General features: G+C 46.5%; 1 protein-coding gene across 3 annotated transcripts in view; it reads left to right on the top strand.

Moving 5' to 3' along the window:
* The first annotated feature begins 9,257 nt into the window (after positions 1–9,257).
* PDE1C (phosphodiesterase 1C) overlaps positions 9,258–22,192 on the top strand; it is a 1,706,308-nt gene continuing 1,693,373 nt past the window's right edge. Inside the window, exon 1 of one of the 3 annotated variants that reach the window (XM_086964785.1) lies at positions 9,258–9,656. In XM_086964785.1, coding sequence (XP_086820911.1) covers positions 9,572–9,656 — 85 coding nt within the window. In that variant the 5' untranslated portion in view covers positions 9,258–9,571. The remainder of the gene's footprint in view (positions 9,657–22,192) is intronic. The other 2 variants (XM_086964792.1, XM_086964788.1) reach the window with 2 other exon arrangements.

The raw sequence follows: 22,192 nt of genomic DNA, 5'->3' as shown, positions 1-22,192 counted from the left end.
CACAAGTAGTACCTAAATAAACACATTCACAACTACAGTTTAATGAAACTGTAGTTGGCCGGTGCTCCTGAACTATGAGAATGGAAGTGAAATATCTGGAGCACCACCAATAAGAAGCCAAGAAATTCAAGTGACACAGGAGTTAACCAGCTGAAGCAAAAGGCAGGATTACCCTCTGTATAGAGTAATCACAGCAGGTCTTGCAACAGCGCATGTGCGCTGTAGGCTCGACCTAAAAAGGAACTTATGGCAGGGAGTTCATGGTGAAAGAGACTGAGATGTGCCAGGCTGATGGGCTTTGATTTTTGGAGGCAACCTTCAGCTGGAAAGGGAAACACCAGGACAATGGACTTGGGGAAGATTGACACTCCACTCAGAGAAATGTCAGGCAGACGACCAAATAAAGAGCAATGCGAATTGACCTAGAACCACTAAATGTATTAGGTAAAGTACTGCAGCTCATTGCTGAAGGAAACTTAGTAGGCCACCAGATCAGCATCTCCCCTCGACGCTATGTTGAACACTCCAGCTCAGCTTCATACACAGAACCCGGACTATGCTACCATTGACCCACTAAGGTCCTGGAACGTAGCAATAGTCATTCCATTTACAAGGATGTAGGCTAATCAGCCAAAGAATAACAAACTACAAAAACAACGGAAGATACAGGTTGCGGTCTGTGCTGAAAGGCTGAAGAGTGTAGAACCTCAGCAGCTAAACCCTCCACAGTGACCGGCCCTAACCTGTACCACTACCATTCAGATTTAGCCAGCAAATCACCAAATCCAACCTCAGTTATTTGTGGAAAAATCCTTACCTTCCAAACCATACTACAATCACTCCCTCAGGCCACTGACATTTGGCTGACTGCTAGTGCTTAATTTGTATAAATAAGTGCAGTTGACAAAAATGTTTCTTACAATCCTGCCTCTGACACTGCTGAATGCTTGTGCTCCCAAATTCCATGGCCATCTGGTCTTGATCCCAGCTCACGTCTCTTTCTTTCATCCACTTCCTTTTCTTTCTCTTTATGTGACTCGTGCACGTTTTTAGGTCTCGCCTGTCGATGCGCATGCGCATCGAGCAAGCGAGACTATTGCGAGTTATCCACTCTTTATCTAACTGCAAGGAATCGTGGCGATTCCTTGCAGTGCCCGTGACTTTTAAGGTCAATGCGCATGCGCATTAAGCTTATGCGCATGCGCATTGACCTTAAAAGTCACGGGCGCGTGCACGTCCGTGTTTGTTTACCCTTGCCTACTCTCTCTCTCCCCTCTCCGCCCCCGTTCCGCCCCCTCCCCTTCCCGCCGTGTCGCATTTCTCCTCCCCCCTCCCCTCTCTTCCCTCCGGCTTTTTTTTTGTTTATTTTACCCGCCGTGTCTCCGATCCTTTCGCTCTCCTCCCCCCTCCCCTCTCTTCCCTCCGGCTTCTTTTGAAGTGTTCCTGACAGTTACTCGCAAGTGGGTTGGAAGTACAATAAATACATGAACTTGCCCTTTCATGTGTGGAGGCTTCTTTATAGAATTGGTGACGATCCCCAACACACTGGACTCATCAGCGTGCAACCCTGTGCAATATCGCTCCACATCCTCCTGCTGGAAATCTTTTGGATTCTCTGTTTTCTAAAAACAACAGGCAAGTACTGGCTATTTTAGCACTATGCGTTAACTAATTTCAATGAAAAATTGTATACCATGGCGGTAAGTACCTTTTGCGATGCTTGCAGCATTTGTCATTATCTAAGATGTATGTGACGGTTCAACTGTATTAACGGCTTCAACCTCAACTGTCACTGCAACACTTCATCATTACGCTTTGGTTATGCGTTGCCTCCATCTTGAGATGACAATCCGAATGCATACAGCGCAACGTTCGGTATACTGAAGCACTACGCAACATGCGTGCTACCATTCTCATTCTTGCTGTGCATTGATTGTGCTGCTCAGAGTTGTCCGTCTCTGTTTACCCGCTCCGCCCCCTCCCCTTCCCGCCGTGTCGCATTTCTCCTCCCCCCTCCCCTCTCTTCCCTCCAGCTTGTTGTTTGTATAATTTAACCCGCTCCGCCCCCTCCCCTTCCCTCCGTGTCGCATTTCTCCTCCCCCCTCCCCTCTCTTCCGTCCGTCCGTCTTGTTTATAATGCCACCGTGGGTTCCCTTTCTGTACCGGGTGTTGATGGATGTTTTCAGATTTTCTGCCCGACCTCCAGTGCGGTTAAATTCCCATCTTTCCCTCCCCATGTGCTCCGATCCCCTCCCCCACCTCTTCTGCCCGTGATTGCCGCTCCGTCTCGCTCGGTAGTGGCAGGGAGATTTACTCTCTGTTAGGTTCCCGCGGGGAAAATGAAGGCGCACAACATAAGCACAGATAAGGAGGAGGCAACCTGCTCTGTGCCAACAAGAACGGACCAGCCCGAAAGAGGAATGTAGACTGACTGTTGCTTGCAGCACTGCAGATAAGGGTTCAAATAAATTGATAAATCGTGTTGCTGTTTTATTGTAAAACCGAATTACAGGAGAGGAAAACCGCGACAGTATCTTTAAATCTGTAGCAGTGTACTGCTCGTCTCCATCAGGGTGCAGGTCTTTGTAAAAATGGTTTAATCCTCTTCGTACCGACTGTTTCTGTTGCTAGTAGAGACTCCTTGCTAATAAAATATATCACCTTGTAGTGGATTTAATTGAACTCTACATTCGATGTTCTGTTTCCGGTAAAGCACCACGACAAACTATCTGCAAAAGTGTGGTGGGGAACTTGGGTTTAAAGCAATAACATGTTTGAGAACAAACTTTCGTGAAATAATATTTGTGGAACCTTCAAAAGATCGCGCCTTAAAAGATGGAAAATGTTTTGGAACCCAAGTATAACCAACAAGTTCGTATTTACGTCCGTCCTTTCTGTGCTGCTTCCAGTTCCCATGTTATTATTAGGTCTGGCCTTTGAGACGCTTTAAGCGGTTTCACCTTATTGTTTTTCCACGAAATCCATACATGAGTTGCATACAAGGAGAGTGTTTGTCAGCACGCTTTATCTATTGGCCCGTTAAATTGTCATTCACGTTTTGCTTCCATCCACCACCGCACGGCATATCGCAAAAAGCCATGGGTCAGCCTACTTTACCCATTGGCTCCCTTCGTTTTGAGTGACTGCACAAGACCTGTGCACATTGTTCTTAGCCACCAAAATAATACTTTCTCTGCAATGGCCATGCAGGGGTGAAGTTAACTTTTCATTTAATGTATTCTTTTATATAATATAGCTAAAGTTCTGGCTGTTTATTTTTCCTGCACTTCGAGTGCTTACTTTATTGGGGATTTATTTCCTTACTGCTTTTTTAAGTGTTGACATTTTAACATTGTAGCTAACTAGGATTTGAGTGCATGGTTAATTCCTTTTTGTCTTTTTCACAAGTAATACAATGTATGGCACAACTAAAGGAGACCACTAGTAAAATGGCCACAATAGTGAATGTGTTTTTTCATTTTTATTTTTATGAAAGCCTATGGTGGACACGTATAGGTAGCATTTTTTTGTGGTACATATTACAGTAAAAAGGTGTTAAACGTTTTATGTAATTAGAGTAACTAACTGCTAGCATTAAGAAATGTGAAAAAGAATCCGTGCTAGCTGTGAACCGAGTTTGGCTTTTAAGCCGTTCAGGTTGGTTTGTCAGACTTTTCCCAAAAGCACCAAATTTACTGTAGGCCGAGACCTATCCAGGAATGTGTAGCTCCAGAAGGGGTGTTTGGGTTTCTAACCAGGTCAATGTGCAGTTTGCAGCCGTTGGTGCTGTGCTGGTTTAGAAAGTGTCCGGTACGCACTTTCTGCAATATATAATGTATTCTTTTATATAATATAGCTAAAGTTCTGGCTGTTTATTTTTCCTGCACTTCGAGTGCTTACTTTATTGGGGATTTATTTCCTTACTGCTTTTTTAAGTGTTGACATTTTAACATTGTAGCTAACTAGGATTTGAGTGCATGGTTAATTCCTTTTTGTCTTTTTCACAAGTAATACAATGTATGGCACAACTAAAGGAGACCACTAGTAAAATGGCCACAATAGTGAATGTGTTTTTTCATTTTTATTTTTATGAAAGCCTATGGTGGACACGTATAGGTAGCATTTTTTTGTGGTACATATTACAGTAAAAAGGTGTTAAACGTTTTATGTAATTAGAGTAACTAACTGCTAGCATTAAGAAATGTGAAAAAGAATCCGTGCTAGCTGTGAACCGAGTTTGGCTTTTAAGCCGTTCAGGTTGGTTTGTCAGACTTTTCCCAAAAGCACCAAATTTACTGTAGGCCGAGACCTATCCAGGAATGTGTAGCTCCAGAAGGGGTGTTTGGGTTTCTAACCAGGTCAATGTGCAGTTTGCAGCCGTTGGTGCTGTGCTGGTTTAGAAAGTGTCCGGTACGCACTTTCTGCAATATACTGTTTGTTGCCTAGTACAGCGGTTCTTTGTCCTATGGCACAAGGCTAGCCACCTGGGATGCAGAGCACTATCTTTTAATGCAGAAAGAGAGGAATAACGATAAACACAGCACCACCTTTTACAGGCAAAAAATAAACCTGCAGCTCTATAGGAAAGACATTTGTTACAGCAATCCATTTAGTCTTACATGAAAAACGTATGCAACGCTATGTCTGTGTGTGTACAGAGCAATAAGGCAGCAACTCGAAACATCCCCTCGCACAAGATGTGGTGTAACAGGAACTTACTCATGCTGGTAGATGGCAGAATGCCCTGTACTAGTCAATTGTTGGATTTGTGTTATCGGCATTGAAATACAGCCAGTGACCAGATTTGTAATGCCTGGGGAAATGCTGATAACAGCCTACTCTTGCACTGACCTTACTTAGGTTCCCTTTCATCTCTAATGTGATTAGAAAACAGTCTGGGGGAGAGACAGGTGGCAGACAGTTATTCGTCATTCATTTATTGCAGAAATAGCCAACAGAGTCTTTGTCAAACAAAGTACAAAAAGTAAAGTACATGCAGTAGACAGTCGCAAGATTAGCCTTTAGAAAAAGTTGCATCCTTCCTGAAGATAGATTCCCTTCTAGGCAAAATTCTCACAGAATTCCATCCAATCTCGGTTTAGTTAGAGTGCAGTTTGGCAAAACTCTGAACTGGTATTCTGCAGAGTCCCTGCCCAGAAGTTTTGCCCAAATATTTACGCTGTACACTAAAGAAACTGAGAGAGCAAAGACCAAGCCCACAAGCATTGGCAAAAGTCTCGCCTATGGGCAAGCTATTGGATTTGGCAATGAGTTGGGGGTGGTACACCAGAGGGCAGGTGGTCCTACTCTCTCTCACAGCCTCCCCCAGCTCCGCCCCCTCACTACTTGATTGCACGGCCGCTAGGCCGTGCCTCCCCTACTCTCCTCCCCCCTCCTCCTCTCCTCCCCTGCCTGCCTGCCGCATTTCTCCTCCCCCTCCCCTCTCTTCCCTCCGTCTCGTTTCACACACACCCTCTCCCCCGCTCCGCCCCCTCCCCGCCATGTCTGCCCCCTTCCCGCCGCCTATTCATGCCTCTCAGTTCACTGAGTACTCTACGCTCAGACCTCATATGTTGACCACCTCACTCACCCTCAACCCCTCACTCACCCTCAACCCCTCACCCCCTCACTCACCCTCACTCACCCTCACTCATCCTCACTCAACCACCCTCAACCTCACTCACCCTCAACCCCTCACCCTCAACCCCTCACCCTCACTCACCCTCAACCCCTCACCCACTCACCCTCAACCCCTCACCCTCACTCACCCACCCTCAACCCCTCACCCTCACTCACTCACCTTCAACCCCTCCCCCTCGACCCCTCCCCCTCGACCCCTCCCCCTCAACCCCTCACCCTCACTCACCCTCAACCCCTCACCCTCAAACCCTCACTCACCCTCAACCCCTCACTCACTCACCCTCAACCCCTCAACCCCTCACCCTCAACCCCTCACTCACCCTCACTCAACCACCCTCAACCTCACTCACCCTCAACCTCACTCACCCTCACTCACCCTCACCCACCCTCACCCTCACTCACCCTCACCCTCACTCACCCTCACCCTCACTCACCCTCACTCACCCTCAACCCCTCACCCTCACTCACCCTCACTCACTCACACTCACTCACTCACCCTCAACCCCTCACCCTCACTCAACCTCACTCACTCACCCTCAACCCCTCACCCTCACTCACCCGCAACCCCTCACCCTCACTCACCCTCAACCCCTCACTCACCCTCAATCCCTCACCCTCACTCACCCTCAATCACTCACCCTCAATCCCTCACCCACCCTCACCCACCCTCACTCACCCTCACTCACCCTCACTCACCCTCACTCACCCTCAACCCCTCACCCTCACCCACCCTCACCCTCACTCACCCTCACTCACCCTCACTCACCCTCACTCACCCTCACTCACCCTCACTCACCCTCACTCACCCTCACTCACCCTCACCCTCAACCCCTCAGCCTCACCCTCACTCACCCTCAACCCCTCACCCTCACTCACCCTCACTCACCCTCAACCTCATGCTAAAGATTTACAAAAAAACCCATAAACAATTCTAAATGCACTAACTCTAATGCTGCGAGACCTATTGCATTTCTAATGCTTGTTTAACATCCATCTTTGTCCGTTTGCTATTGGTTTCCTTTCTCTTTCTCTCTCTCTCTTTCTCTTTCTCTCTTTTCTGCATTTCTGTCCTTTGCTCTGGTCAGAATCTGATGATGGAAAATAAGTTCTACTCCCTAAAATAAGAGAAGGTTGTCATCACCTGCAACCACCGGCAGATATTAAGCACTGTATCCCTCCACATGACAGAGTTTCCATGAGCAGATCACTCTCTGCAACAAGAAGTATTAAGAGATCAAGTAATTGGTGAAGTGTGCTAGATAAAACATGTGCCAAGCTCACTCCTAGCCCCTAATCAATGCTCTCTGAAACTTTTCTCATTTCAATTCCAGCAGTTTATGTATTTGTTTAGGTCATGTTCCGTTTACAGTCAACCCTCACAGACTTTCATCGTTCTGAGGTCTGTAAATTGATTGCCATGAAATCAGCTACTTGTTCTTTCAAAAGTTGAGATATCACAAAAACTGTGGTGTGGGGTGCTATGCCTAAAAAAAGAATTAAAAAGAAACTCTTATTGCGATCGAGACAGATATTCTTGGCATTTTGAAAGCCAAACTACAAGTGTTGAGAGTCTTCTCTTTTCTTTTCTTTTTTCTGGAAAATTCTGACTTCCAGAGCGTCAATGAAAATACTAGCAGAGTGGCCCCGCCAATGCGAATAAACGCCATGCTGCCACTGCTTCACGGCGAAGGCAGCCAAAGGACCCTAAGGCAAGCAAAGAAAATGGTTCCCCTCTCGGTAATAAAATACAGTTATAGTTGGGGTAGTGCAGTGGGCCCCTAACACCTGGTATCACTGCTAGTTGTACCCCTGTTTCGGGCCTCCACCTGTCTTTCCTTCTCCATCTTTATCGCCACCCCTCTCTGATTTTTCTCCTTTCTTTTATGCTCTCCTCCCTATCGATTCCTCTGTCGGTCTGTCTGTCTCTCTCTCTTCCCATCTTTTGTCTGTCACTCGAATTAATCTCTTTCCCCCGTCTCGCCCAACATCCTTATTACTGGTCCCTTTCTTTTCTTCTTTCCTTGACTCGTTTGCTCAAGCTTATCTCCGTTACCTTTTTCTTCATATCGTTTACTCCTTCTCCCAGTCTGTCACATTTTTATCTCCTCCTTTCCTTGCCCCTTTCCTTTTCTCTCATTTCTTCGCTCTCTCTTCTCCATTTCGCACTGATGATCTACTCCCTCCCTACCGCCCCCATCCTTGCTGAAGAGTAAACACAGAGCCAGGCACCATCCAGGCTCTGTGTTTAAAAGGTTCTGAGCACGTATCCTCTAAAGCACGTGCTGCTGGTGCAGGGCAGGATGGACGCTCCCCCACCTGTCTGCCCCGGTGCCGCTGCACTGGCTGCACCACTGGTAGCTACGCTTCTGACTGCAGGATTTTCAGTGCTCACCAGAGACCTCTGTTATGCCTCAGTCACGGTGCCATTTTGGGTGAGGAGAAAAACTGCAGTTTATGTAAAGGGTACCATCGTTTTAGACTGTGGTCGAGGTAGGCCCAGCCCCTTAATGCTGCTAATGAAATTAGAAGGGAAGCAAATGTTGACCATTGTACCTAAGGGGCACAGGTGCACGTTGGCACCGTTTACTTTTGTGCTTTGACACAGTTTTGTGTAGAACAGCGGGACTGCTGCCTCTTTCGATAACATCATTTTTTGTTGTGCAACATCTACATTTCATCAGAGCCAAACTAAATTGCAGGGCGGGGGTGCATCCCACGTAAATTAATTAACTTCTTTGCAGGTACCCAAAAGATAGCACTATATTGAGGCTGCCATTCCTTTAAGGTGTTTCGTTTCTCCATGAGAGTAGAGGTAACGGGGTCAGGAGAGGTGAGGGAGATTTCATCCTATTCTGTCTTACCAGCCATTAAGGGGGTAAGGAGAGTGATAGAGAGAGAGAGAGAGAGAGAGAGAGGGGGGTGGGGGGGGGAGGGGAATGGGGAGGGAGAGGGAGAGGGAGAGGGAGAGGCCAGCACCAACGCATCCACCTCCCGCAAGCAAGTACACACTGTCAACCAGTGCGAGCATCCTTCAGGCTGTGATGATCTGCCTTCCCTGTTTCCCACCACAGTCTCTCTGGACGAGCTATGGGCACAGTGTAGCCGGGAAACAGAACATCATTTTTTTAAAAAAGTAACGTGCTCTCACCCCCAACAGGAGTCAGAAGACAGTCGACGGTGGAATCAAAGGTGCGAAATCTCCCTTTTAAGGCATTCAATGTGCGATATAATAGCTTCCCCTCGCCTTTATATGTGGCTCGCTTCTCGCTGCAGGAGACTGCTAGGAATGTAGGACAGAACACATTTTCGTGCAATAGTCCATACTTTGAACTTCCTTTATAAAGCAGCGCAACTGGAGTAAGCAAAAGCAGTGGTTTCGGTCAAATGGGCTAATGATGATGACAATGAAGATATACAATTCCTATATATTAAGGGTTTTATAACCACTGTTGTTAAAAAAATACGAATAACGGAACAATGTTATACATACTATCGACACTAATGACAGCTCCATGAATGTAAACACAGGTGAGCTCTGGGCGTGTCAGGGACAGTCCACGTGCAGCGGGAATGATTGACAAGCTGCGAGCGCTTGCGCAGCCTCCTCCCGCTCCATCAGAACGGAAGAGCACGCGCGCCGCACGGTTGCCTCGATGACATAGTGCACGCGGCACTAATTGCCAGCCGAGCGCACTTTCCTGGGGTCCCCGAGCAGTTGCTGAACTCCGGCTTCCCTGCGGGTGGCAGTCGGTGACAGACTGGGCTCGGGGGCGGGGACTCGCGCCAGCCGCGCCGCCGCCACGCGCTTCACACCGCTGGAGATGCGCGAGGTGCAGAGTGGGCGCAGCCGCCCGCAGGGCTCCTGCTGACTGCCAGCCCCGCGCAGGGAAGGGGACAGTCACTGCCGTCGCAGGGCACGGCGGGCACCAACATGACGGAGCCGAACAGCAGGAAGGAAAGCTTCAAGAAGTGCCGCAGCGCCACTTTCAGCATCGATGGCTTCAGCTTCACCATCGGTAAGAAGTTTGCACCTGCTGCCGTCCCACTCTGTGGTGTTTAGTTGTTGCGCTGCGTGGAACATGGCAACATGCATTGATTGACAGATGGTTTCGTGTGTAGTTTGTCTCAACAATTGGCAATCAGCTTGTGTTGTGTGTTTTGTTTTCATTTATTAAAGTTCAAATGCTTATGTCGCTTCACTTGCTGTTTGACAAGGATTAAACAAGTTGATTTGTTTACATTCTGCCCCTCCACTAACCCTCTTATATGAGCAGCTAATATTCACCTGCATGTGTGAAAGTTCTGTAAATTAAAACACGGGCAGATTCCACAACCTCGAGCTCTTGAAATTACAACCCTGTAATCAGACAGCAAATGTATGCGCGCTGCCATCAGCCGTGCTTCCCGGGTGCCCGCGGGCGAGGCGGCTTTGCCTCGGCGGGGCTAATGCTTAATGAAAAGCTGATGTTGATAAGGGCTTGATCACGTTTGGATGTCTTACATTTATTAGTTGCCTGGAGCGCTTGTTTTGAACGGGACGCTTGATTGCTATTTTTCCTTACTTATACGTCAGTCCCAGTCGGGGTTTCGGGATAATTTATGCAAAGCAAATGATGTGTGAAACTTCCGTAAGATGCTCTTTGGAGACAACAACTACAACGCATCTCGAGGCTTGATTTGAGAAGCCTGAGCTGCACAGCTGGTGTTTTCAACTACATGTGTGTTGAGTAGAGCTTCTGTGTTCGCCGCGCGGTTTGTGGTACCCTTTGGTGATAGCCTAGTTGCAGATGGCCAGCAGTTCCCAACTGTTCTGACCCAGGGCGAGGGTGACCAGAATTTGAAAAACAAAACATTTCACAAACATAGAAGTAGGACTACACTTTCACATCAACTATGGGGGACAGAATGACTCAAGACACTGTACAGACGACCAGGCACTGAGGGGAATTCATTAAATGCCACTTTTAGTCAAAGCATCATCTGAGTTTATTACATTTTTTTTCTGAAAAGGATGGAGCTGGCAAATCCTGCACTGCCGCAAGTAAAAGCTTGCACTTCTCTTTGTTCTTTAAAAAACAGAATATGTGCTGGATTTTGTTAAATTTGCCTGGACAGATGATGAAAGCCCTGCATTGTTGTGGCAAATCCGGGACGTATGGTCACCCTACCCATGGCATTCTGCTCACCTGATATGCACATTATGCATTACCCACTAAAAACTGGAAATACATGCCTATATCTGTAATACCATGCTCATATGTGTGTGTGACCTTCCTACAATGCATCTTGCTCAACACCCGATCGGTCCACAGGCACACCATTGACCTATGGAATCTACTAGACACCATCTCTCCGGACGTCGCCTTCCTTACAGAAACATGGATGAACGCCTCCTCCGCCCCAGACATCACCTTTGCCATCCCAGAAGATTATAAGATCATACGCAAGGACCGTACCGGCCACACAGGAGGAGGAATCGCTATCGTCCATAAGAAATCCATCCACATCTCAACCAGCTCTGACATCAATCTCGCCAACTCTGAACACCTTCACTTCCAGATCCACATTGACCCCAAGACCACACTCAGAGGCACCCTCCTTTACAGACCACCAGGACCCAGCGCACAATTTAGTGAGGACATCACAGACTTCATCACTCCACACGCACTCCCCTCCAAAGATTACATCCTTCTGGGAGACCTCAACTTTCACCTTGAGAAGAACAACGACCGCAACTCCACCACCCTTCTGGACAACCTCGCCAACCTCGGACTTAAACAACTGGTCACTTCCCCCACCCACATCGCAGGTCACACTCTCGACCCTATCTTCACCTCCAGCAATCATGTCTCCTTCAGCCACACTACGGCCCTCCTCTGGACTGACCACAGCTGCGTTCACTTTACCTACAACAAGCCCAAACCCAACAACCACCCCCAACCAACTCTGCAAAGAAACTGGAACAAAATCACCATCGACCAGATCTCCTCATCGCTTCTTCTAAACCCCCCAGCCCACTCCTCAAACCCCGACCAAGCCGCCACCAACCTCTCCCTATGGCTATCCAACAGCGCCGACATCCTAGCACCACTGAAAAAACGACAAAGCAAACTTGGCAGCAAGAAGGCCTCATGGTTCAACGATGATCTTAAGAAATCCAAGAAACTCTGCCGCTCCCTTGAGAAGGCCTGGAAAAAAGACCCAACCACCAGCACCAAGGACGCCTTCAAAAACGCCACCCGCATACACCACCAACTGATCCGAAAGGCCAAGAAAGCCGCCTTCAAGGAACGACTAGATAACAACGCCCACAACAGCAAGGAACTTTTCAACATCGTCAAGGAATTTACCAATCCCTCGGCCAACTCTAACGACATCACCCCCTCTCAAGCACTCTGCGACTCCCTAGCCTCATTCTTCCACAACAAAATTGCAGACATCCACAACAGCTTCGACAACCAACCCGGAGACCAACCCTCCCAACCACCTGCTGGACCTTCACCCCCCTCGAACACCCTTAATGACTGGAACCCTATCTCCACTGAGGACACCATCCGCCTGATGAACTCCATCCACTCAGGATCCCCCACAGACCCTTGCCCTCACCACATCTTCAACAAAGCAGACTCCATCATAGCACCGCACCTCCGAGACGTCATCAACTGCTCCTTCAAATCCGCCACCTTCCCGGAAAGCTGGAAACACGCTGAACTCAGCGCCCTTCTGAAAAAACCCACCGAACTCAAAAATTACCGCGCCATCTCGCTCCTTCCATTCCCGGCCAAAGTCATCGAGAAAGCTGTCAACAACCAACTCGCCGCCTTCCTCGAAGCCAACAAATCCCTCGACTCCTCACAATCCGGCTTCCGAGCAAAACACAGTACTGAGACCGCCCTCATCGCAGCAACAGACGACATTCGAACTCTACTGGACAATGGAGACACAGTCGCCCTCATCCTCCTCGACCTCTCCGCAGCCTTCGACACAGTCTGCCATAGCACCCTTCTACAGCGCCTCAGAAACATCGGAATCCAAGGAAAAGCACTGGAATGGATCACCTCGTTCCTCACCGGAAGAACCCAGAGAGTCCGCCTTCCACCATTCAAGTCAAAGGCCACTGAAGTCATCTGCGGCGTACCACAAGGATCTTCACTCAGCCCCACCCTTTTCAACGTATACATGAGCCCCCTCGCGGCCATCGCCCGCCAACACAACCTCAACATCATCTCCTACGCAGATGACACTCAACTGATCCTATCACTCACCAATGACCCTAGCACCGCCAAAACGAACCTACACGAAGGAATGAAAGAAGTAGCCGAATGGATGAAACACAGCCGTCTGAAATTGAACTCAGATAAAACAGAAGTCCTCATCTTAGGTACCTCCCCCTCCGCATTGGACGATTCTTGGTGGCCAGAAGCCCTTGGAAAAGCACCCATCCCGACAGACCACGCACGGAACCTGGGCGTCATCCTGGATTCCTCACTTTCAATGAACAGACAAGTCAACGCCGTCTCCTCATCCTGCTTCAACATTCTCCGCATGCTCAAAAAAACATTTCGTTGGATCCCCACCGAAACTAGGAAAACGGTCACCCACGCTCTGGTCACGAGCCGACTGGACTACGGAAACACCCTCTACGCCGGGACTACCACTAAAATCCAGAAAAAACTCCAACGAATCCAAAACGCCTCAGCCAGGCTCATATTAGACATCCCGCGTAAAGAACATATCTCTGGTCACCTGAAAAACCTCCACTGGCTTCCCGTCAATAAGAGGATCACTTTCCGGCTCCTAACCCACGCACACAAAGCACTCTACGAAATCGGACCAGAATTCCTCAACACACGAATGTCCTTCTACACCCCCTCCCGCCAGCTTCGATCCTCCAACCAAGCCCTTGCCACTGTACCTCGCATCAACAAGACCACCATGGGAGGTAGATCCTTCTCCTACCTGGCAGCTAAAACCTGGAACTCACTTCCCACTTACCTTCGCCTTACCCAGAACCACCTATCATTCAGAAAGCAACTTAAAACGTGGATATTTGACAAGTAATTCCCCACCCCTCCTTAAGCGCCTTGAAACCCTCTGGGTATGTAGTGCGCTCTATAAATTCTCTGACTTGACTTGACTTGACTTGACCTACAGAAGCCTTTAGATGTTGAGCTGATTATACAATGTATTTTTAGCAAATATCACTTTTTTTTGCTTCATATCTACAATTGAACTGGTGGTTTTGTTTTTATTTCTTTGGGCAACAGTATCAAGTGGACCACTTCTAGGTACTTTTAAAGACCTTCTGTGCAGAGGGCCACAAGACAAGCAGGAGCTACTGGGCCCTACCGTGGGGGTTAAGGCTTTATACTTCTGAAATGCCAGGGCCCACCATACTATGGATCATGAGCAAGTGGGCGAATTACCCCTTCAGCACTTCACTCAGTGGCAGCCTGTGTTGAGCAGTCCAAGGCTTCTTAAGGGATGGGGAAACAGATAGACACAGGTTAACAACTCAAAATATATTCAACAGCAGCAATAAATGATTGTCCAGTCAACACAGGTTAACAACTCAAAATATATTCAACAGCAGCAATAAATGATTGTCCAGTCAAATACTTTCTTTTATGACAAAAGGAGTATTTCTATATGACCACAAAGTGAAATACAGCATATGCAAACAATGCACACAGTCCCTGAGGAGAGGGGTCCAGTGTTTAATAGGAATTCTCCTGCATCCCACTTCTCTCTCACTAGCAGCAGCAGTTATTTCCCTTCTATAGGTGATATTCAGGCTAGGACCCACTAACAGTCCGAATCTTAGGAGTCCCACTTCGACTTTGTTAGAAAAGTAAGTGTTCCAGCACCAATGTGCTATCTGGCAGACAAGTTCTTTCTGGGCATTCTTGCCCTTCACATAGTTTTACCCTCACCAGGAGGGACTGCCTGACTGGAGTCTCTGAGAGTATCTCTCTCGCAGGCATGGCAGCAGCAGGGCTGCCTCTGGTGAATAGCACTCATGCAGCTCTCCAGCGGTTGTGATTGGGTGATGGTAAGTTCCCTTTGGTCCTCTCCCACAAGTGGGATGGTGGGGATTTTAGTGGCCCCTAGTTCCGATGCTCAGTTGGGACTCTGGCCCCCATTGGTCACTGTGGCAGGCTTTCCTCATAACAATGGCATCAAACTGGCTACACTCCTTGTCTCTTGCCCCCACTGACTTACAGGGTCACCACACATGCACTCCTCTCGGGCGACAGTCCGATCCGCACTACAGCTGATTTCTTTTCACAGCAGCCCCCTCAGCTTACGAGAACCTGACTTACACATGGCACAATGGAGGTGGACCGATTGGCACAGTTAACTTCAGTGCAGCCCTCTATGGCATACAGGATTTGCAGAGGCACACCGCACACATAAGATGGCCTGATCTACACCGTAATCATCTCCTCACACCTCCCTACAGGGATCCACTCGCCTGGATCCATCAGCAGACCTCGCTTCCTTCAGTGATCTCCTGTTCTGCACTGGATACACTGATCTTGACAAGCAGGCAGGCACTGGTGATTCAGGGGTAAGGGCCCTTATATTTCCCTGGGTGATGTCCCCATAACCTCCTGAGAAACTGGCAAAGATTAACACCTATCCTGGTGACAGGTAGGAGTCTTGGAGAGCTTCTCCTCTTTGCATAGTCAGACTAGGTGCTTGACAGTTGACAGTTTTGGCCCCTCGGGCTCCCCTTCTTATATCCTTTTCCAGATACCAAACATGTTTGTGTTGGGGGGTCTGCTTATTTTTGAAGTGCCTTCTCCTCTGCCCGGCCCTTCATCCAGAAAGCACTCTATCACAACAGGAGTGACTCCAAATCTGAAAACCCCACAGCACAGCCCATGGGAGTGACTAGAGGGTAGCACCTGGATGTAAGCCACAGTGATATGTGTATCAAACGTTTACCCCAGGGCCTCGGCCCTACTCTTTATGATTCTCTTATCAGCCCTATCTCCTTCCTGAGAAGTGACCACACCCTCTTACAGTAACCTCTCTCCAATAAAATTGCATCCTTTGAAGTTTGCAAGAGAGCCTGACTCACCTTCCTCAAGTGTGTGTCCCATCTAACTCACAGGAATGCAGCAATCCACAAATCTGTCTGGGGGGATTCTTCTATCCGCCTCATGCCCCTCCAGTCAGTTCTGGGTCTCCCAAAATGGAACTCAGAATATTTCATGTATTGTACCATTCATAGGTACACATGCACCCAGCATATGCATACAACACACAAGCACTACATACTAACCTAATGTAGGCCAAGGGTGAGTTAAACACACAGTAGCGGATCTTTACATAAGTGCGCCTACAGGCTTCACTCCAGTGACACAGGTAAAAAGGCCTGTTCACTTCTACTGATCTCTACACAGTATGCTACCACCACCGTGCTTGTGCTACTTAATTCCAGGCAAAGGCAGTAGCATTTCACCACTACGAGGGCAGAGCTTTGGACACTCCTCCCAATTCAACAAGACCGTGACCTGTGAGACAGGTCTATGTTATGGCCCACATGCATGATCTGTGTTCACCATGACAAGACAAATTTGCACCAATGATCCAGACATTGCTGCAGCTGGGACCCTCAGGGCAGGGGGTGCACGTCTGTCATCATGCAAGGGATGTTTTCAGTCTCAACACTTTCCATTTATCATCACTTCTAGCAGACTGTTTCTGACAGCGAGATCATTAGTGCTGTGTTATTGCCCAAGCAGTTTTTTTCCAAGTGCAGGTTGGTTTCTACAACTTGTGTTTGGTGTTGGTGCACTGTTCCCTTAATGGCTGCCACTTTGCTCTATGTTATTAGCATACCACGTTTCCAGTATTTTTTGTTATCCAGTGCCTTAGTCCGATTGACTAAATGGCAATAATGTGTTGCAGCGATCCAGTCTATAGAAATATAATATTATTAGCAATGGAGATGTAACAGTGTTCATTCGTGTCCAAGGGTATTCGTGTATCAGTGCAAGACTGATGAACAGGTTCAGGTGCTCACCAGTGGTTAGGGGTGGGGCTAGCAAAGCTAAAGAACCTTTGGAATGATCTGGTAAGCCATGTCTGTGTCCACAAGGGATAAAGAAGAGTCAGTAAAGTCTTATGGAGGCCTGACATGGGACTAGATCTGTTACATCTTTGACTGCCTTTTGACTTGTTGAAAAGCATTCAAATATCCTTGTTGGTTGATAAGATTATCTACATTAGCTGCTCTTTGATCTGATTTGTAATTCAATAGTGGATAAAATTCCAGACGCTGAAAATCCATCTTTTCTCTTAGCAACCTACTGCAAAGGAAATCTGCAATTGTTAACGTGTGGTTTGGTTTCGCGTGATGGATGTCAGTATGGCAAAATTGATCAAATCAAGAAAATCAAGCATTGACCAATGCAAAAGGGTTTTGGTTCCCGATCAGTACTTATATATATGTTTACATCTTTGCCATAAACACTTGATACTTTGATACCATTTTCCTGTCTTGCTTGAGTGGATTGAAAATTATTCTTCTCCCTCAATGTGGGCAGGGTCTCATGGTATTATATCAGGAGCTTTAATTCTATTGATTGTTAATTTTGAAAGTCTCTGATTACAGTTGAAAGAACGTTTATATCCATACAACAAGCACAATACCTTTTTATACACTATTTCCCCGCCCTCGTTTGAGTAGAGTGAAACCCACCCCTACAATCGACATTTATATCATAATGCACTTGGCACACTTGCGTCATACTATTGATCCTGTTTCAACAGGTTGCAAACCACCCTATGTATGCTGACATATACAATCCTTTAGTCCTACAGCTTTTGGTAATTGTGTTGTGTTGGAAGTCTATGAAGGTGCTTGTTTTAACACCAATGGAAACACATCTATGCAATCTCTTCGCACTTTGATACATTTTTATTTAAATGCACCTTGTACTTTTATATATTACTTTTTACTCTGTTTCAATAGTTTGCAAAGCCCCCTATGTCTTTTGAAATATACAGTCCTTCAGTCCTTCAGTACTGAGGTTCTTTGATTATTGTATTTCTTTAGTAGTCTATGAGGATGCTTGTTTTGATAATAATGTGTTGCACATTTTATATAAGCGCCAGGCACTTTGATGCAATCCGTTTTTTATTTGTAGTTTAGGATAACATTGACTCTTCAATATTTGATGAATTTTAACGCATATTGGATTTAATTGGATCGTAGTATGTTTTTTATAGTGCTTTATGGTTCATGTCAGAATAGCAATTATGTATAGTACAAATTATATTTTGGGATTTTAATGCTGTTTTTTAAGTTAATGTAGTAGTGACAACCATGTAACATGGATATATTATGTGCCAATTTTCGTCTTTTGAAATAATAATGGGAACGTTGCACATTCTGGACTGTATTTGTTTTTACCAAAAGTTTTACTGAATGACTTGTATTGAAAGTGTACAATGTTGTAATTATTTTTATTAATCCAGTGCTTAATTTGTGCCCGTGTTTTCCGTTACTCAGCACCAGCACTTACTTGTCAGCACCTGCTCTATTGACAGTCAACAGCATGGTGGTGTTGTCTTTTTAATTTCGAGATGAGCACAACAAACATGTTTACTTACTGAAAATTATTAAGACTAAACTTTGATGACATTATTATAGCTTTGTGTGGCCTGAAATAAACTGAAGTTTCACACTTGTAGAAGTGCGATGGTTAGGTGTTACGTTAATACTGTCATTGGAATCTCTAGCAGGGTATGGGTGGTACAGGCTGCAGTTTCCTTCTGACAAGGGTCCCGGCACTTAGTTTTTTACAAATTAAGCACTGTATTAATCAGACCATAAAATACCTTACTTACTCCATCCAAATATATTTACTCCTTCTTCAATACTGGTGCTACATAGTGGCAATTTTAGGCGGCTGCTCAGGACACAAACTGGACCCCAGGAGCAGAGTGCTCCTAAAAACCTAAAATGTGGACTATGTGAAAGGAGCGAGGTAGCAAAATGTTACTTCACGTATAGGGACAGATGTCCTTGGACTATCTCTGCCCCACTTTATTTACAAAGAAGTACTTCTGAACACAATGCATTTTTAAACGGTTATGTCAGGCTGCTGATTTTCAGGTCGAGCCAGAGCGCATGCGCGGCTCTGTGAAACTTATTGTAGAGGAGTAGGGAATAGAAGCCCCACCCACTGTCCGCCCATATTTGCCATTCGCTGGTGTCATTTTCCATCTTAAATGCTGGCTTCTGATTTGTCAATAAGCTTGTTAGTCCTTCCTTAGTACCGCCTCCTCTTCATTTGTCACCTCTCATGGCGACTGCCCCCTTAACTTCTGTTGTTACACAGTACGTGTTATTTAGACTGTGAGCACAATTTTCTTTATTGAGGTTCTCCTACTGCAAGCATGACATGCTTTGGTGCCTTCTTTACTCCCCCCCCCCCCATTGCCGTGCCTTCTTCCCCCCCCCTCACTCCCATTGTCCTTGCATTCTTCCCCTGCCTGCCCGTTGTCCATGCCTTCTCCCCCGTCTGCCATCCTGTTGCCCGTGCCTTCTCACCTCCGACCTCGCCCTCCTGTTGTCTGTGCCTTCTCCCCCTCCCCTCCCCTGCCTGCCCTCCCCTCCGTTGTCCGTGCCTTCTCCCCCCGACCGCCCTCCCTCCCATGGTCCGTGATGCCTACCATTAGCAATGCAATAGGTCTTGCGTAAATGCGAGACCTATTGCATTGCAAATGCTTGATGTTTACTTGACTCTCCCTCTTGGCAACTCATGTCGGAAGGCTGCACTCTGATTGGCTACTGACAGCTAGCATACTTTAGTAAAAGTCAGTGCCTAGGCAGCTATGTTGATTTGAATGACAGCATCTATGACTGCCTTTGTGAAGCATGAATGATTGGAATACTGTTTTTCTGCATAAGGACTACCTGTTAAATGTGACACATAATTGCTGTGCGTTTGTCAATGAGCAGCAAAGCCAATGAATGAAGTTGCAGCCCAACCTGTATTTACTCGTGCACCATTGCTGCTGCATTGAAGGTGCTCATTGTGAGTTGCCTGGAGGTGTATTCCTGGGGTAAACACTGCTTAAGACAAATACACATTTTCTGGTTTCTATGGGCCTGGATTTATCGGGGCCTCAAACATTAGGGCACGAGAATTCTGCACCTGGAAGCACCAGGCCTGAATTTGCTGCTGTAGACGGCATAGGAGCAGCACAACCTGGCTCCTCCCCGCGACCCCTTCAGCAGCAGCACTGGGGCAGCCAAAATTCCGCCCCCAAGCATATAAGAGCTTGTACAGAATCCCGAGCACCCCGTCTATCTCATATAGCTCTCTTGCTGTCACTTTCCACCTGCCCAAAGCAGGCAGAAAACTTCAACAACTTTTTTTACAGAGAAAAATTAGGGGTTTTTACAGCACACCACTTATCATTTTTTAGTCATCAGCATATACATCGCATCTGAGGGTATAAATAATCCCATTCACTCAGAGACCATTCCAACAATCATAGTCCAGAATTGAGAATCCAGAACCGTCAATTCTCTTGCTGATCAGTAGCTTTTATTTCAGAATTGAGATTTCCGTTAAAATGTTTCCAGCACACGACTTGCAGACACGTGTTTTGTCTTTTTCAAAGACTTTATCAAGGCATGCATTTCTGAGGTCTCACGGGCTCAAAACAATACAGATTCCTGGTTTCCTGTGAGTAGCACCCCGAAAATCTATTGCGCTAAAAGATACCGTCCGGAATCAGAGATTCTGCCCATGCCCGGTATCCCAGACACAAATTCCTGCCACCTTTCAATAAGGGCCAAAGAAGAAACTTTGTGGTGAGGATGTCACTTATTGCGCCACTCAGTGGATACTTGCAGGTTGGAACCAAAATATTACATCTGTAAAAAAACGATTTTATTTAAAAGTCTGTAAACATCAGAAAATAGTACCTAAACTCAGGAAAGTTTGTACTCTTCATGTGCAGGTCACAATAACAACCGCATACGGCCCAGGGTGGGGAGAAAGATGAACTGATGGTGCCACGGGTCGCATGAGGACTGCACCAGGGCTGTCATGTTCTAATCTATTTGATACTCTGAGAGGCGGTGTCAGAATCAGCAACACTACTTCCTACCTTTTAAGAGATGCACATCCTCACTTGTTGCTGTGACCTTGCATAACCTCCTTGAACCCTCACAATGTACAGTGCCTCAGTGTCACCCCAATTAAGTGGAGGTGCGAAAAATAAAAAAAGCGAGGCATTTGCTAAAAGCAACAGTGCAAGCTGAATTATTTCGTAACCGCAGACAGACCTGGGGTGCAGAGTCAAATTACTTCTCTCCCTGTTTGTAGCTTGCTAATGGGTAGTGGTGGTCATGGAATTAAAGCGAGACATGTTGGGAGAGGGAGCTGCTCTCAAGATTATCTTATCTTGGCTACTGTTTGCTGATGCATGACAGACTGTGGACTACAAGCCAAAACTCATTTTGCAAGTCAGTAGCTTTCAGTAAATAGCCACCCGCTATTCAGTACTTCTTAGCCAGTGTCCAGGCTTCTTCCTAAACATGCAGTCGCAGTGGAAGAATCACAGTCAGAGGCCACCCAGAACTGTCCATACTCTCCATTCATAGTCCTCTCATTTCCTTATTTATTTGTTGTGTGGCGCAGAGTACATTTGATTTTTTATAAAAAGAGAGGTGTGGAGTTCTCTTTCCTTCTTGATAGTGAAGCAGGGTAGATCTTTACCAGTTCTGTTCCATAAACCTCTGTGCTCAAACCTATGCTGGATTTCTCTTGTTTGGTTTTACCCCAAATCAGCAGTATTTAATTTGTAAAACAATATGTGCATGGGCCGAAATATTTTATTAGGAGCCGCTGCCGCACTGCTGAATACCAGGTTTGCCAAATACCGCCAGCAATGTCTTTCCTTGATTCCCCTTCATGCCTCTTTATTTCACCACCTTCCACTTCCTGGCTGTTTGTCGCACTAATGCCGGTTCTTTTCCATCCTTGCTTTTTCCCTATCCTACTCTTTTCTTCTCTTTCTCCATTTTCTGCCTTTCCCCCTCTTGCCATGGGCCAAAGTCTGATGATGAAAAATAACTCACTGTCCCCAAAAGTAAGTGCTGGTGACTACAGCCGACAGCCACCATCACAAATTAAGCAATTCAATTGGACACTTAGAATATATTTTCCAGGCAGCAAGACAACTCTGAGCTCTCTCGACTAAAGGGTTTCCAAAGTAATGCAGAACTTCTTTCCTAAATGTTGTGTGTCAAGTGAGCTGTAACTGAAATAAGAAAATATTTGCAACCTTCTTCCATTTTCAAAGCATGGTAACAACCGGTCAAATTTGACCCCATAGCATTTCCACCTCTTCTCTCAGATGGAGGCCGGGGCTCTCAAAGTTTATTTTCTCTACTTAGATACCGTTCTATCTGGTCAGCTAAATATGCTTAGAAATATGAACAAAATAAAGGTTAAAGGGACGTTATTGTTAGGTGAAAATGTCAGTTAAAACATACACATTTAAACAAACAAAACCA

This window comes from Lissotriton vulgaris, chromosome 4_1 (assembly GCF_964263255.1).
Source record: "Lissotriton vulgaris chromosome 4_1, aLisVul1.2, whole genome shotgun sequence".
In the NCBI taxonomy this organism is placed as follows: Eukaryota; Metazoa; Chordata; class Amphibia; order Caudata; family Salamandridae; genus Lissotriton; species Lissotriton vulgaris.
This window is presented reverse-complemented; position numbering and strand designations above follow the sequence as displayed.